Genomic DNA, 19,291 nt, shown 5'->3' with positions numbered 1-19,291 from the left:
GTGATTACTTTTGAAAGTACTAAGTTCTAACAAATCGAAAAAGGGCAAAGAAAAGAATAACGATAGCTAAAGTACAATTTAAATATTGTTGCTAAGTCAACAAAATAATACAGAAGATTCTCTCTGCAAAATAATAAAACAGTTTCCAATTGCAATATTGACAACGTAAAATATTCATTTGGAATTTAAATATGAGATAAAATGTCTATTTTTCTCTTAGATGGTTTTGATTTGTTTAAATGCTGTAGGTCTCTATTGGTATATTTCAACGAAGAAAAATTTTTTAATCTGATAAATAGTTTCACAATGTATGATATTGGAAAGTTAAGACATGGATGGTCAAAAAGTATTTTTGACATATCTTTAAACAAAGTTTCAGAAATTCCACTTTTGCAAGAAAGTTGATCAAAATGGTTAACATTACACACATCACACTTAAAATAGAAAAAATTCCCCATAAGCAGCTTGTCAATTTACCACTACGATATAAGCGCATGTACTGTCTGAATTACAGTGTGGTTATTCAAGAACTGATAAGAAGCTTGAGCCTACATAATAATTCAAATCTTCTTTGGGTAACTGAGAGTGGGCGGAGTTTACCAAAACTCGGTACCCAGGGTTGACGCGACTGTTTCGCATCTGTGTGTTCTGTAAATCTGTGTTATAAGCGTACGAAGAGAAGAGAACTATGATTTTATATTTGTTAAATAATTATTTTGAAACTACAATATAATATGTAATAATCGTCCAATTTCTGATATGGTATCTATAGTCAAATTCACATTTAGAGTGCAATAGAGAGAAGAATAAACGCACAGGGTTGTCGGACTTCGTCAGCTGTTGATTGTTCACTAAATAGCGTCGCAGAGTACCAGCTTGGATAAAATGGATCTCCCGGCAGTACGAGCATAATATTTTATAATTATGTAAGTATATAGTAGAATAAAAAAGCATTCTAAAATATGTAATAATTGAATACTCCACGAAATGTATAAATAGCTTGGAAAGTACTAATTTTTTTTTCTAATGTTTTGTACTTGAAGTAGCGATTCTTTTATACAAAGCTCGAATAGTTTCGAGGTAGATTTACGAAATTAGACAACAATTGTGAAAATATATAGTGATCTCATAAAATTAAACATAATATAGTAACCCTAATCATTTAATTTGTAATTACGGCTGGGCATGGGTGAAAGTGAATTTGCAAAACGAAACATTTCAGTATTTAGTCCGACTTTGAGCAGAGAGCATGGAGTCCTATAAATTTAAACCCGGTAAATTATTAAATTCAGGCGCTAAACTGGTAGTGTTGAATGATTTGTATTTTTTACACATAATAAGGAACAATTTAATGTAAGTGCTGCTATAAGGCGTACTTCATAGATGACTGGTGGTAGCGACATTTACAATATCTAAAGAGAAAAAGAACAAAGTGGAACTTTGACATTGTCTAAAAAACGGGTAAGTCAAAATTTGCCGTCATACTTAAAGCGTATACATAACTTTATACAATGAGAATATACCGCCGTTGTCTCTTTCTACTTTATAAAGGGTTCTGAAAGAAATCGGATTTGTTTATAAGAAACGTGGCCGAAGAAGCTAGCAGAATTCAGAAAAAAAACTTTTTGCCGATGGCATATTTTTTACCCATTTTTCACTAATTTATTACCACCCTAATAATTTTTCACCACCAAACCAACCTTAAAGGGAGCGATTTTACTGGCTTACGGTTGAAACTAGTAGAATTCCAAAAATAATATTTATGATATACCACAGTGCTCTGCTAGGTTTTTATGAATTTATTACCACGCTAGTAATTATTCACCCCTCAACCACTTCTTATGAGAAGTCAATAATTCTGTTGGGTTAATATTAAAGGTGATAAAAATCTATTTTTACAATTTTACCGTACTCTTCTTGTAACTGAAAGTATAAATTGCTTGCCAGGTTTTTACTGAATTTTATCCACCCTCATAATTTTTGATCCCCTAAGCCACAGTTAATGGGAAACATTCAACAAGCTACGCATTCACGCTAGCTAAATGCGAAATCTTTTTGGAAATACAAAAGTGCTCTGCTAGATTTTTACTATATTTTTACCAGACTAATCATTGTTTTCTCAACTACCCTAATTAAAAAACATTCTGAAATGTTACTCTGTGTTAGCTAATATTTATTTTTTAAATGTAGTGAAAATATGAAAATACTTTATTACAAAAATTATAAATTTTGTTTTAAAAAATCCCTTTGATAGTGTCCCTTGATGTGAGTCCTTTTAATAAATATAAAATAACTGAAATCAATTTTAGTTTTAGTAAATACAATGGAATTGTTATATTTCACAGAATAATTACCAGGTGAGAAATATTCAAATTGAAATAATTTTATTATGTCTATTACATTAACTGCATAATTGTAAAGGAGAGTTGGGACATCTTGCGCACCTATTGTTAAAAGATTAAAAGATTTGTATTTATTGTGTACATCCATAGACCTGAGCGAAGTGTACCGCCAATTGGAGTGGGGCTGCAGCGGCTGCAATTGCAAATATAGGGTCTCTGTACTGTTCCTGAGGTATGCTGAGTACAATAGTTTTAAAGTAATTTTGAATAGTAAACACCAGTGCACATTCATCTAGGCACGATCACGTCTATAGTTGATTTTTAACTCTTGAAATGTGAAAACATGCATTTTTTTATACAGGACGAAAAAGTACGACTTTACGCCCCAAAAAGGTGCGGAATTTATGTCCAGTGTGTTAGTTGAAAAATATGAAGATAGCAAAAGATAGTGAAAGGTTAAAGTAAAAGAACAATACAAAAAAATTATTTAAAATACCTTTTATAATTTTGTTTTGTCAGTTCAAAATTCAACCTAGCAGAATTATTGACTTCTCATAGAGAGGTAAACAATTGTGAAGGTGGTAAATAAATTGGAAAAGCTTTGTAGCATACAGTGTTATTTAAAAATTACTTTTTTTTTATTTTAACCTAAGCTACCACGAGTTAGTTGAGAGGCAAAAAATTCTGCTAGCTTGAACGTTAAGCCAGCAGAATCGCTCCCCTTAAGGTTGGTTTGTTGGTGAAAAATTATTAGGGTGGTAATAAATTAGTGAAAAATGGGTGAACAATATTACGTAGGTTAAATTGTGTAACCTCGGAAACCTTTTTTGGATGGTGCTAGAAAGGTCATCAATGGAGACACTACGGACGGCAGCCAGATGGTTGGTGGAGAGCGAGTCGTGGGTTCGAAACTAGCTTTTGGGACCAGGAATGGGTCCAACGGATGAAATAAGTAAAGATATGACAGGATAAGACGTATTAGAAAAGATACCGAAATAAACAAAAAGATAGATGGGTAAAATTACCAAAGATAAGATAAGATAGGAACAGGGCGCCACTTAATTTTTTTGGGGTTTAAGGAGAAAATTAAGAAACCATTAAGAAGAAAATAGAAAAGATAAGGAAAAATATTTTGGTTCTGAGACCAAATCCAAGGAAAGATACCAACAGTTAATTATTAAATAAATTTGGTCAACACACTATATAAACAAATAATAAATATATTAGGTGGACTCCGTCCACCTACTTACCCACGAAACTTAATCAGCTTGATCTTTCTTCTGGTCGAAGGTATAATAATAATTTAATATAATAAGCAAATATTCAGAGTTATTACGTTATCAAGAAACTTGTTAGGAGTCGACAAATAAAATTCATACATAAAACAAAAACAATATATTCAACAACACAATGATGTAGGCGGCTGAATGTACACTCAAGTAATAAAAATACACCATTAATTATTAAATGGTGGTATACATATAAAAAATAAACAGTATTATGATTGATAAATACCTTTACAAATACAATATAATGGAATCATACACAAATTAAATTATCAGCAAAGAGAGTCTGATGCTATATAAAAATATTCAACTAAAGTTGATTAAAGAAAGTCTCTCTTTGCTGTTTAATGGGCATATCTCGAGATACTGGGTATAGTAAATAAAAAAATGAATAACAAATAACACAAAGTTAATTAAAGTTAAATTCAAAGAATACGACAAGATTACGAAATAAAAATTTAACCAACCCGCACTGGTTAAGTTAATTATTATTTATTAGAATTTCTTAGTAGCTGATGGAAAGTTCGTAAGAAAATATTGAATGTTCTTTAAATTGAATGCAAAAATTAGTAGTTACTCTTAACTACAAGTGAAGACATGGAGGAATGTAGATTCGCCCAGATAATTGAAGATAATATGATACCATAACCATACCATATTATTCGATTGATTACTTACAGTAAATCTTGATGACTGCTACACTGCACTGAAATTATATACTATACTTGTATCAAGCACTGAAGTTATTTCAATTAAAAGGTACTTTATACCAATATTTAATCTAAAATGATATTAGATTAAAAGAACTCAAATATATAAGTGTATACACACTTAGAAAGAAAATGCACAGAGACGGTAAGGTAACGAGCAGCTATCCTCTAAGATCGCCCAACTAGAAGTGGTATTCCTCCTCTAAAAATTTACGAAACTACCCAAGAAAGGTGGGATATCTCCCACCCAAAAGGATAGGTATAATTCTAAGTATAAAGAGTATATTCTAGGTATAAAGTAGGTAAAACTCCATTTCTAAGAAGGTAAAAAGTCCGAAGGGTTCGAGGTAAACAACGATACTAGTAACTTGGAACGTGACGAAAATAAAATCTTCGGAATTAGGTTTTTACAGAAAAATTACTATGGACGTGCTTTCGACGATATTTAACAAGTCTATCAAAGGAACAGACGCGAAACCGGAATTAACTAAGGATTAACCAAACCGGCGTCTTTAAATAAGTAGGTAGATTCTTCCGTAATATTTCGGTAGTTTCCAATAAAATTTATCAACTTGTTTGCAAATACGACTATGGGCGTATCAGCAAAGGAGGTAAAGGGATTAGAATTAATTTAAGATATTAACTATAAAAAAATGTTACAATTGGATTCCGCTCGTTTGTTCCCGCTAGCTTAAGGGTCCTTAAAAGTTAGACTCGCTACTCCAACATGCATGGATTGTTTTTCACTCGTATTCAAACAATTAAGTGTTATTACTGAATAACGTAAACGGTAGTTGAAAAATTGCCATATCGGTATATACACATGTATGCACGATATAATATAAAAAATTTTGACAAAATAATTACTTACCTAATGATTCTGTTGTTGCTTCAGTTGAACTAAGATTTTTACCTAAAAAATGACATATTTAAAAAAAAACTGAAATAACTAGTGCGTTTGGGGCTTTTTTGACTTAACGTAGAAGGCGATTACGTACTGGATTTAGGGCGTCCAATAATTTTTCAAGTAAAAATAGCAATCGATCTATCCATCATACATTCTAAATCGTAAGAAGACTTCAAAAAATTAGTTTATACTATTGTATTCTATATAGGGAATATTCTATACAGTAAAATATACAAAAGATTACAAGAAAAACTGAATGTAAATCAAACAATAGACGTGAACTATTTTGTCGCTGTAAGTCGTAAGAATTGTATTTCCGAAAAAACTCGTTTGTTTTAATACTCATATTATTAATAATATTACGAGTACTTACCAATTTTACTTTTCTTTGATGTTGATTTCTTTGTTTTCTTCGATGTTTTTGTTAAACCATGTTCATTCACAACTCGATGGTCGTCATATTCATTGGAAATTTCATCATTAGTTTTACGGCCTTCTACAGTATCGTTTTCTGGTGCCAAATTAATAAGGTTTTCATAGCCTACATTAATATTCAGTTGCGAATTTGCCTCTTGCACTGGTAACTGTCTAGAGTTACAAATGTATTTATGGTTAGTTAATATAACCCGTAATTGTCTGTTGTTTGAACAATTGTTCAAATTGGTGTTATGTTCCCTCTTATCTTTATTAACAGATGTTATATTTGTTGACGGATTGTTTGAACAATTTGAATTGCTGGTATTTAATGGTTCATCACCACCATAATCATTTACATTATTTGTAAATAAAGCTTTGTTAATTGGTGATATAGTTGTCGGTCTATTGTTTATAAATAATCGATATTCTTTATTTGAACAATTTGATTTGCTGACATTTAATGGTTCAACATCACTGTCATCATTTAGCTCATTTTGAAATAAAGCTTTGTTAACAGGTGATATATTTTTGGGCGGATTGTTTGTAGATATTTGGCATTCTTTATTTAAACCTATTGATTTGCTAGCATTAAGCGGCTCATTATCACACACATTTACATCATTTTGAAATATAGATTTGTTAGTATGTGATCTGTTTCTTGACAGATGACGTGTAGATAAATTGTATTCTTTATTTGAACAATTAGATCTGCTGGCATTTAATGGTTCATCATCACCATACTGGTTTACATTATTGTGACATAAAGCTTTGTTAATAGGTGATATATTTGTAGGCCGGTTTTTTATAGATAAATGATTTTCTTTATTCAAACAATCTGATTTACTGACATTTAATAGTTCAACATCACGATCCTCATTCAGATCATTTTGAAACAAAGCTTTGTTAACAGTTGATATATTTTTTAACCGATTGTTTCTAGATATCCGGATTTTTCTATGCGAAGTTGATTTTCTGGCACTTGGTGATTTAACATCACGAGCATCACTTTGAAATAAAGATTTGTTAACAGGTGATATATTGTTTGAGCGACTGTTTGTAGGTAGGTGGTTTTCATTACAATATAATTTGCTTGATTTATCACAAAGATCATAATTTACATCATGCGAAATTAAAGCTGTGTTACTAGGTAATATATTTTTGGACCGACTGTTTCTAGATGGTGGGCTAGTTAAAGAATTTGTTTTCCTCACACTTGACGATTCATATCCCCGATCATCATTAATATCATTTTGTACCGAAGCTTTATTAACAGACGATATATTATTTGATCGATTGTCTGTAGATATTTGATACTCTTTTTTTGAACAATTTATTGCGTTTACACTTGATATGTTATGGTCGCGATCATCATTTGCATCATTTTGAACTGAAGCCTTGTTAATATGTGGTTTATTTTTTGGCTGAATGTTTTTAGATGTGTGGCCAATTGAAGAATTAGATTTCTTCACACTTGATGATTCACATTCCCGATCATTATTTACACCGTTTGGTAATGAAGATTTGTTAACAGATGATATATTTTTTGATCGATTGTCTGTGGATATTTGATATTCTATATTTGAGCAATTTATTGCCTTTACACTTGATATTTTATTGTCGCGATCATCATTTACATCATTTTGAACTGAAGCCTTGTTAATATGTGGTTTATTATTTGGCTGAATGTTTTTAGATGTGTGGCCAATTGAAGAATTAGTTTTCCTCACACTTGATGATTCACATTCCCGATCATTATTTACATCGTTTGGTAATGAAGATTTGTTAACACATGATATATTTTTTGATCGATTGTCTGTGGATATTTGATATTCTTTATTTGAGCAATTTATTGCGTTTATACTCGATATTTCATTGTCGCAATCATCATTTACATCATTTTGATCTAAAGCTTTGTGAACAATTGGTTTACTTTTTGACCGATTGTTTTTAGATGTTTGGCTAACTAAAGAATTTGTTATCCTTACACTTGATGATTCATATCCCCGATCATCATTAACATCATTTTGAACTGAAGCTTTATTAACAGATGATATATTTTTTGATCGATTAACTGTAGATATGTGATATTCTTTATCTGAACAATTTGTTGCGTTCACACTTAACATTTCATTGTCCTGATCATCATTTACATCATTTTGAACTAAAGTTTTGTTAATATGTGTTACACTGTTTGACCGATTGTTTTTAGATTTTTGGTTAATTAAAGAATTTGTTTTCCTCATACTTAATGAATCATATCCCCGATCATCATTTATATCATTGCGTAATGAAGCTTTGTTAACAGAGGATATATTTTTTGATCGATTGTCTGTACAAATTTGATGTTCTTTATTTGAATAATTTGTTGCGTTTACATTTGATATTTCATTTTCGCGATCATAGTTTACATCATCTTTGTTAATATGTGATATATTTTTTGACCGATTGTTTATAACAGATTGGTGTTCTTCATTTGAACAATTTGATTTGCTAGCACTTGATGATTCATCACCACGATCTTCATTTACATAATTTTCCAATAAATCTTTGTTAATATGTGATATATTTTTTGACCTATTGTTTCTAGATGTTTGGCATTCTTCAATTGGACAATTTAATTTCCTGGCACTTGATGATGCACATTCTCCATCATTATTTACATCAATTGGCAATGAAGCTTTGTTAACAGATGATATATTTTTTGATCTATTTTCTGTAGATATTTGATATTCTTTATTTTTACAAGTTATGTTAACAGGTGATGTATCATCACCACGGTCATTATTTATATCATTTTGAAATAGAGTTTTATTAACATGTGATATATTTTTTGACCGATTATTTCTAGCTGATTGGTATTCTTTATTTGAACAATTTGATTTACTGACACTTGATGATCCATCACCATGATCTTCATTTACATCATTTTCCAATAAATCTTTGTTAATATGTGATATATTTTTTGATCTATTGTTTCTAGATGTTTGGCATTCTTCATTTGGACAATTTAATTTCCTGGCACTTGATGATGCACATTCTCCATCATTATTTACATCAATTGGTAATGAAGCTTTGTTAACAGATGATATATTTTTTGATCTATTTTCTGTAGATATTTGATATTCTTTATTTGTACAAGTTATGTTAACAGGTGACGTATCATCACCACGGTCATTATTTATATCATGTTGAACTAGAGTTTTATTAACATGTGATATATTTTTTGACCGATTATTTGTAGCTGACTGGTATTCTTTATTTGAACAATTTGATTTGCTGACACTTGATGATCCATCACCATGATCTTCATTTACATCATTTTCCAATAAATCTTTGTTAATATGTGATATATTTTTTGATCTATTGTTTCTAGATGTTTGGCATTCTTCATTTGGACAATTTAATTTCCTGGCACTTGATGATGCACATTCTCCATCATTATTTACATCAATTGGCAATGAAGCTTTGTTAACAGATGATATATTTTTTGATCTATTTTCTGTAGATATTTGATATTCTTTATTTGTACAAGTTATGTTAACAGGTGACGTATCATCACCACGGTCATTATTTATATCATGTTGAACTAGAGTTTTATTAACATGTGATATATTTTTTGACCGATTATTTGTAGCTGACTGGTATTCTTTATTTGAACAATTTGATTTGCTGACACTTGATGATCCATCACCATGATCTTCATTTACATCATTTTCAAACAAACGTTTCATGTTGTTTGAACTATTATTTCTAGATGTTTGGCATTCTTCAATTACACAATTTATTTTCCTTTCACTTGATGATGCATATTCTCCATCATTATTTACATCATTTGGTAATGAAGCTTTGTTAACAGATGATATATTTTTTGAACTATTTTTTCTAGATATTTGATATCCTTTACTTGTACTAATTATATTAACACGTGATGTTTCATCATCACGGTCGTTATTTATATCATTTTGAACTAAAGTTTTGTTAACATATGATATATTTTTTGACAGAGTATTTGTAACTAATTGGTATTCTTTATTTGAATAATTGGATTTGCAGGCACTTGATGTTTCATCACTATGATCTTCATCGATATCATTTTGCAGTGAATCTTTGCGAGCAGTTGGTATATTTTTTGATGGATTGTTTGTTGATACATAGTGTTCTTTATGTGAACAATAAGATTCTCCGTCACTTATACTTATAACTGATTCTGTCAATTCTTTATCGATATTGGAAAGCCACTCGTTTACAATTTGATTCACGTCTATATTGTTTTGCATGTTTTGAATTCGTGATGGGGTTTCTTTTAAGTCATTGTTTCCCATAAATTGAGAAGACTCAACTTCTGAAGCAGTAGTAATAATGGATTCTGAAATATAACTGTCTTGCTGATTATTATTTCGAGTTTGTTTAGACTTTATTGAGTTTAATTCAATATTGTTACGTCTTAAACGACCTTTTTCCTTCCTCTTATATTTATATTTCTTCAAAAAAGTTTGTTTAATCTGAAGCTGACGAAAGTTCTTCATCTTCTGACAGTCTTCTATAAACCTGGTATAATTTGAAATTGAACTATCACTATAACTAACATTACTTTCCTCAGTTTCATCCTGCGTATAATTACTTTCTGATATAAAAGATGGCGATATTGGACGATCTGATGTTTGTATAACTTTATCAGCTGTATCCGGTAGGGTTGTTTTGTATAAACTACGGGATTTATTACAAGAAGAATTTTTAGATACAGCTTTCTGGGTAATCTTATCAATAAAAGTCGACAGTCGTGTTCTTTTTCTGTATTTAGGGGATGAAGGGCTTTCAAATTGCATAGGAGATGTTTGTACACTACAGACATTTGTTTTCAATTTAAGATCTAATTTTTCAGATACTCTTGGACTTAATTTTGATTTAGGAAGGTCTACATTATTGTTATTATGGATAGTAGTTTCGGTGTCCGTTTCAGTATATATTCGTTTCTTTCGAGGTTTTGGTATAGGCGGTTTTTGACGTGTTCGATGTTCAACATCATTATTTATAATATTTTCAACGCAAACTGTATGTGCTATTTCAACATTCGATATTGGTTCCAGCAGTGATTTAGATGCAGCGTAATTTGTTCGGCCGTTTTCATTTAAAGTACTATTTTTTACATTATTTAAAGTTTTGCATCTTAAATGTGAAATAGGAATTTTAGATGACTTTGCTTCTGTGGAAACTATTGGGTCTGTATTGGTTTTAGCTTTTCCCTCTAGTAACACATTCGAAATAACAACATCACCATCTACTTTGTTACTTCTTTCTAGGTTGATGCTCGCGTAATTTTTTTCTTGCTTTGACGATGTATCGGAACGTCTAATACCGCATTCTCTATGGGGACTTTGCAAAGTATAATGGATGCAATTATTTTTATCGATGTTGTTTGATATATTTGATAAATTATTAATGTCGTAATTTTCCTTCAATCGATTGCTTTGGCTCTGTTGATTTAATTTTTTTGATCGGTTATTATCAGTCACATTTAACCCGTCCTTTGCAACTTCTTCAATGCATTCCTCTAGTTCTTGATCTGTTATTGAGGATACACTCGTGTTATCAGAAAAAAAATTTCGATTTATGTGTTTGGAAAGTAATGGTGTACTTGTTGAAATGATCTTTTTCTGTAGTGCTCTGTGCACTACGGAGGGTCGAAGTTTTAAAGGTTTGATTTCATCTCTAATTATTTTTTTCTTTTTCTGAACTCCTTTGCCCTTAAAAAAAAAACGTTTTTAATGAGTATACAAGTTTAAGATGTTTTTTAGATTAAAAAGTTTTATTTAAAAATCATTAATTTTTTTATTTAGTTACACCCTTTAGCAATCAAAGCACGGATAATGTTCTATAAGCTAATTTGCTGGCTGCAGAGCAAACGGCTCCTATTGGTTTGCTGAGGTCTTCTCTAGTGACAAGACCACTTTAACTGTTTCAGTTAACACAGACCACTTTAACTGTTTAACTGGTCAGCTGGCCAGTTTCTTTTGAGTCTCCTATTGGCATTATGTTCTATTAGCAATGTTCTCTAATCAGCATTAAGTGAAGACAAAATGTGAAGAAAAGAAGAAAGCCTTTTTACAATATAGAACACAACAAAAACAACAGGCATTTAACCACTATAAACGAATCAAAAATGAAAAGAATACTTTAGCTAGACCAATAAAAAGGGAACACTGGCAGAGCTTCTCAAAACAGATGGAACACGACTTCTACGGAACACAAAAAAAATATGGAGAATGATTAGAGAACAAAGAAAAAAAATGAACAAACTAATAAAAACGAAACACATCATCACGAAAATCATCAGGAGGAAACACATAAAGATAGGATGTCTGAGGTGGGTAGGCCATGTAATGCGGATGGAGCAAACCGACCCAGCTAGAAAAACGCTCCTTGATAGACCTATTGGTCAAAGAAGAAGAGGAAGACCCAGAACAAGATTCCTAGATAACATCGATGAAGACATGAGAAATATGGAAATACGTGCTTGGCGGAGGAAGGCGATGGATAGGGACGACTGGAGAAAAATTCTTGGGGAGGCTAGGACCCACACAGGGTTGTAAAGCCAAAATGATGATGATGAAATCATCAGGAGAGGACAGAATACCGAACGAACTCCTAAAGTACGGAGGACCAGATCTGACCAAACAACTATTAAAACTAATCCAAAAAATAGAACAAAACAGAATTCCTCAAGAATGGAGATCAAGCATCCTAATACCTATCTTCAAAAGGAAAACCTATCGGACCCAGAAAATTACAGAGAAATTAATTGATTAAATACAACACTAAAATTAACAACCAAAGTGATAACAAATAAACTGAATGAAATTATAACACTAGCAAAAGAACAACAAGGTTTCAGGTCACGAAAATCATGCACCGAATGAGGCAAGTGCAAGAGAAATCATTAGAATACAACAAACCGGCATATCTATGTTTCGTCGACCTTAAGAAGGCATTTGAAAGGGTCAAATTAAAGAAGTTATCCAATTATTGTACGCAAGAGAGATACCTCTAGGAATAATCAAAACGATCGAAAATATCTACCAAAACAACACAATAAAAGTAAATGTGGAAGAAGAATTAACCGACCCTATTGAAGCTGGCAATGGTATAAGACAGGAAGATTCCCTGAGTCCTCTATTGTTCAACCCGATTATGGATGAACTAATAAAAAAAGTAAGAACTAAAAAAGGATACCAAATGGAACAAAAAACAACTTAAAATAATCTGCTTTGCAGACGACCCAAGACTACTCTCTCAAAGTGAAGACGATTTACAACGTATGCTTCACCAATTTAATATAACCGCCAGAAAATTTAACATGTTAATTTCCCCAAAAAGGGCAAAATGCATGGTTACAACAGCAAATTTACTAAGATGTAAATTGGAGCTGGAAGGTCAGATAATAGAACAAGTGATGGAGTTTAAATATCTAGGCATCACATTATCCAGCTACGGAAAGATCGAAACTGAAGGGGAAGATCAATTGAATAGAGCAAACAGATCCGCAGGCTGCCTGAATAAAACTATACGGAGAAATAAAAATATCGGGAAAGAAATGAAAGGCAGAATTTACAAAACAGTCATCAGACCAATAATGACATACGCGGCAGAAACACGACCTGATACAGAGAGGACAAAAAGGATGTTAGAAACAGCAGAGATGAAAACAGACAAATTGATGGCAAGACACTATGAGACAGAGCTGGAAGTACAGATATACGACTCAGATGCAAGGTGGAGAACATCAAGAACTGGGTAAGAAATAGAAGAGTAGAATGGAACGATCATATAAGCCTAATGACAACAAATAGAGTAGTAAAGACCACGAAAATGATGGAACGACAACTTACTGGAGGCACATTGAAAAACAGACAGGACAGAGTCATGTCTACATAAAAAGAAGAAGAAGAATTATGGTTGCATTTGACTTGCTCGAAAATCCCCAGAGTTGTATTCCATACCTCCAGATAGGTTTTATAATAGCTTTACAGACAAGGATTTTATTTTCTAGGGTCAGTTTCGATTTCCTACCGACTAGCCAGTTTAGATCTTCCATTCTTAGATCAATTTGTTTCCGCTTCTTAAGAATATGTTCTTTTCAATTGAGTTTTGAGTCAAGATTTATTCCTAGATATAGGAATAAATCTTGACTGGGAGATACTGGTCTCTTCTCAAGGTAAAAGTCACTTGGACTGATTTTGTTTCATAATTCTCCACTTGTTTGACCATGTCTCGATTTCGTTCAGTTGTTCCTGTAGAATGTTAGATGTTGTAGTTGTATTTTCGTCGACTGCAAAGATGACAGCATCATCTGCAAACGTACTAGTGATGGTTTCAATATTGGAGGGTAAATCTGCTGTGTATCTTCTTCTTCTAATGGCGCTACAACCCTTTGTGAGTCTTGGCCTGCTTAACAATGTTCTTCCATTCTGCCCTGTCGGATACTTTCCTTCGCCACTGCCTGATGTTCATGGTTTTAAGATCCCTCTCTACGTCGTCTATCCATCTTTTACGGGGCCTTCCTCTTGTTCTGTTTCCTTGGGGCTTCCATCTCTGGACTACTTTTACAGCTCGATTATCTGGCATTCTTTCTAGGTGACCAAGCCAGTTTAGTCTTTGTGACTTTACAAATCTGACAATATCTGCGCTCTGCATTAGTTCATCCAGCTCGTGGTTCATTTTAATTCTCCACGAACTATCGCTGCATTGGGTTGGTCCAAATATCTTCCTTAGTATTTTGCGCTCAAATATTCTCAGTTGATTTTCATCAGTGGTTGAGAGGGTCCACGTTTCACATCCATATGTGACCACTGGTCTAATTACTGTTTTGTAATTGTGCTGTGTATAATAATACACACTTTGTAATAAAATCTGCTGTGTATAGCACATACAATATTGGTCCAAGAACGCTGCCCTGTGGGACACCAGGTTTTATAGGAAAATTATTGGAATTACTTTCATTCACTCTTGTTCGGAATTATCTACCCCTTAGAAAGGATTTTAACAGTTTCAGATAAGTGATGGGAAGATATTCCTTGATTTTGAAAATCAGGCCTCTGTGCCAAACCATGTCAAAGGCTTGACTAACGTCTAGAAAGGCATCTGTGCAGTACTGTTTGCTTTCCGTTGCAGAATTTATGGAGTGTACTATTCTGTGAAGCTGCTGTATCGTTGAGTGTTCTTTTCGAAAGCCAAATTGGTGGCTGGGTATCCATTCCTCCATATTGGGATCTTAGTTAATTTTTTTGTAACAGTAACCTTTCAAAAAATTTGGATGCGATTGGTAATAGATTTATTTGCCTATATGATGAAATCTCATTTGGATTTTTTCCTGATTTTAGAATTAGTATTATTTCAGCGGTTTTAAAGAGATTTGGCCAGTAATTTGACTGTAGAATGGCATTGAAGATAAGAGTAAACAGTATAATTCCTTTATCTGGTAGTGTCTTTATTATCTTGTGTTATTTTGTTCAGCCCAGGAGATTTTCTAATGTTTAAATATTGAATTTCTTGTTAAACTTCGTTTTTGGTTAGTGGTCTGATTACTGATATGTTCGCTGGAATGTTATTTATGTCTTTTTCAATTTCAATGTCTTGAGCTTCGTTGTTGGGAGTAAATACTTGTGCTAGGTATTTGACAAATAGCATTCTTTTTTCGTCATCACTTCTAGCCCACTGTAGTGTTGATCCCTGTTGGTTTCTAATTGGAGGTACCGGAGTTTTAGGTTTGTTGAAGTTTTTGATCAGTTTCCATATTGAGTTGTCGTGCCGGTTAAGATTTGTTATGTAGTTTGAAAATGACAGTTGTGCCTCTTAAGTTTGGATTTTAGTTGATTGCTTAGCCTGTTTATTGTAGTCTTGTCTGCTGGGGCATGGGTTCGGAGCCATTTGGTCCTAGCTTTCCTTTTTTGAGCTACCAACTTTTTTATTTCAGCTGGGATATTGGATTAAAAATCCTTTATAAATGGACTAAGTATAACCACTTTAGTGAATACAGACGTAAAGATTAAATTTTGACTAATCTTAAAAAAATGTCGTTAAATACTCACCAAGTGTACATGAGTCAAGCCACTACATATGTGGGTAGAAACCCTTAAAATGGTATTTATTGGTACTTATATGGTAGTTTGTTATTTATTACATCTTTGTCAATAAGATAGTGTGATGTTAGAGTTTTTCAGTAATTAAGTTAAAATTCAAGAGATCACCCCTGTGTCTTCATTGATTAACAACTCAGCATCATACACATATCTTCTATTTAATTTTTTGCCTACTTCAGATCCAAATATTTTTTTAAAGTCATTACATACATACAAAAAGAAGAGAAGAGAAGAAAAGAAAATACACAGAATGAAGAAACGAAACCACTTAAAAAAGGAACTTCAATATATAGAAAACCTCAACCGAGAGAAAGAATTCAGAACATTCTATAAGAAAGTTAACATCAACAGAAAAGAATTCAAGGCAAACACAAATCAATGTAGAAGTTTGAATGGCGATCTATTAACAACAAGAACAGACGTACTAAACGGACGGAATATTTTAACCAGATACTTAATATAGAGGAAGAAGAAGAAAACCCGGAAGACGAAAGCTGTGAGGTAAGCGGAGCAGACGAGAGGGAGAAGGATCCATCAACGATCCTGGAAGTTAAAGTCGCTGTAAACAAACTAGCCAGAAACAAATCACCCGGAATAGATAATCTCCCAGCGGAATTATATAAAGAAGGTGGCCACGATATCATAATAGCGCTACAGCAGCTTATAAAAGAAATATGGATACAGAAGTCCCTTCCCAGTGATTGAAATATTGGAATACTCTGCACCATACACAAAAAGGGAGATATCTTTGAATGCTCTAACCATCGATAAATTACGCTCCTAAATGCAGCGTATAAAATATTCTCCATTATACTATGCCATCGTATGGCACCATATGCAGAGCGAATAATAGGACAATACCAGGTTGGTTTCAGAGGTGGTAAATCAACAATTCATCAGATTTCAACCCTGAGACAAATTCTAGAGAAAACACTAGAATACGGTGATGAATGAATGAATGGAGTACCAAAGGATCAAATGGAATACCTAGGAGTACCAAATCAGTTGGTAAGTCTAACCAAACTAACCCTTGAAAAAGGTGAATGCAGAGTATGAATCCAGGAGGAACTCTCTGAACCTTTTAAAACAAATAACGGGCTACGTCAGGGAGGCCCACTCTCCTTTATACTATTCAATCTAGCTCTGGAAAAAGTAATACGTACGTCACAAATCACAACCACCGGTTCAATATATAACAAATATATGCAAATCCTAGCATATGATGATGATATCAATATTGTTGGGAGAACGGAAAACGCAGCACGAGAGGCGTACGTAGCACTAAAGGAAGCGGCTACAAAAATGGGTTTAATAATAAACACCAATAAAACGAAATACATGAAAATAGGTACGCAACCACAAATACTACGGCCACTTGTTATAGAAAACGACGTCATCGAAGCAGTTAACGAATTTGTATACCTGGGAACGCTCGTCAATACTGAAAATGACACTACCGCAGAGATAAACCGCAGAATTTGCACGGCTAATAGATGCTATTTTGGGCTTAATCTCCTTTTTAAATCTACAGTTATATCAAGAAATACAAAAGTAAAACTCTTCTTCTTCTTCTCGTGCCACTCCTAGCGGAGATTGGAAATCATCATGGCCACTGCGACTTTGTTAGCAGCGCGCCTAAAAAGTTCAATCGAACTACACCCGAACCATTCACGTAGATTACGAAGCCACGATATTTTTCTTCTTCCCACACTTCTTTTGCCCTTAATTTTGCCCTGCATGATATTTCTTAAAAGTTCGTACTTTTCACCTCTCACAATGTGCCCCAAGTATTCCATCTTTCTAGTTTTTATCTCATTTAGAATTTCGCATCTTTTGTCTAAAGTTTGGAGTACTTGCGTGTTAGTGACGCGGTCCATCCATGATATTCTGAGAATGCGCCTATAGCACCACATCTCGAAAGCTTCGATGTTTTTTGTGGTCAACTGTTTTAGTGTCCAAGCCTCTACTCCATACAACAGGGTAGAAAAGACATAACACCGCAGCATTCGTATTCGTAACTTTATGTTGATATCACGATTGCAAAAGAGTTTGCGCATTCTATTAAAGACTGATCTAGCGATTTCTATTCTACATCTAGATATTTATAACAGGACACACGCTCAATCGTTGTATTGTCTATTACAAGATTAGCTCTGATGTTAAAAAACTCTACAAACTGTTAAAAGTAAAACTCTACAAAACAATAATACGCCCAGTCCTAACATATGGTTCAGAAACCTGGACTTTAACAAAAAGCAATGAAAACACGTTAGGATGTTTCGAAAGAAAAATACTAAGGCGAATCTATGGAGCGGTAAATGAAAATGGTGTCTGGAGAAGACGATACAACTTCGAACTCTATAGAATACACCAGGAACCAGATATCGTAAAACACATTAAGATATGACGTCTGAGGTGGGTAGGCCATGTAATGCGGATGGAGCAAACCAGCTAGAAAAAAGCTCCTTGATAGACCTATTGGTCAAAGAGGAAGAGGAAGACCCAGAACAAGATTCCTAGATAACATAGATCAAGATATGAGAAATATGGAAATACGTGCTTGGCGGAGGAAGGCGATGGATAGGGACGACTGGAAAAAAATTCTTGGGGAAGCTAGGACCCACACAGGGTTGTAAAGCCAAAATGATGATGATGACATACATACAATCGTTTTACAATGTTAAAACATAATTTTTAGGGTAAACTCCATTCGCTTAGCTCGGGCATATTTTGACAGATTCATTGTCGGAAACCTACAATACAACAATTCCTACTTCTCGGTATTAATAGCTAAAGTATCTTACTATTGCAGACTTCTTTCTTTAAAAAAAGAAGAATTATTCTAAATAGTGGAAGTGTATACTAAACCCATCAAATTTTGGGTAGTATATATTTAAAAAATATATTTTAGTTGTTATAATTTAACATAAATATTTATTATATGGTGCAGATAAATAAATATTTATTGTCGGTAATTCGCAAAGTTCTATTTTATTTACTATTTAGTTTGTTTACTAATAATATTGGCTATGAGTACGTGTGCTTGGTTGTATAGTAATTTCCAGCCACTTTTAGTCTGTCAAAAAGTAACTAACTTCGCAAAAAAATAATTACTAAATTCACTAGACAGTTCGGACTGGGAATAGCGAACCGAGTATACATTACACTTCAACCCCAACATTTTGATCTTTGCTACTGTTATAAATAACAATTCTAACATATTCATTTAAAACGCTAAGCATGAGTGTGACGTTTTCGTAATGTTTCAATCAAAAGCGATTTGTAGGCAAACTATTAACCTAATTAATTTATATTTAAATGGGAATAAGCCACAATTAAAGGTTAAAATACGTTTATTGACGTTTCAATTTCCACTTCGGAAATCGTTCTCAAAATATGGTTAAAATACGTTTATTGACGTTTCAATTTCCACTTCGGAATTTGAGAACGATTTCCGAAGTGGAAATTGAAACGTCAATAAACGTATTTTAAC

At 32.9% G+C, this 19,291-nt stretch overlaps 1 protein-coding gene across 1 annotated transcript in view; it reads right to left on the bottom strand.

The window, feature by feature from the left end:
• Positions 1–19,291, bottom strand: part of LOC140437240 (uncharacterized) — a 59,442-nt gene that overhangs the window by 24,896 nt on the left and 15,255 nt on the right. Inside the window, exons 3-4 of the mRNA XM_072526642.1 lie at positions 5,619–11,406; positions 5,210–5,251 (exon numbers count right to left, since the gene is read on the bottom strand). Of these exons, the coding sequence (XP_072382743.1) occupies positions 5,210–5,251; positions 5,619–11,406 (5,830 nt within the window). The remainder of the gene's footprint in view (positions 1–5,209; positions 5,252–5,618; positions 11,407–19,291) is intronic.

The sequence above is a fragment of the Diabrotica undecimpunctata genome, chromosome 3 (assembly GCF_040954645.1).
Source record: "Diabrotica undecimpunctata isolate CICGRU chromosome 3, icDiaUnde3, whole genome shotgun sequence".
NCBI classification, from domain to species: domain Eukaryota; kingdom Metazoa; phylum Arthropoda; class Insecta; order Coleoptera; family Chrysomelidae; genus Diabrotica; species Diabrotica undecimpunctata.
This window is presented reverse-complemented; position numbering and strand designations above follow the sequence as displayed.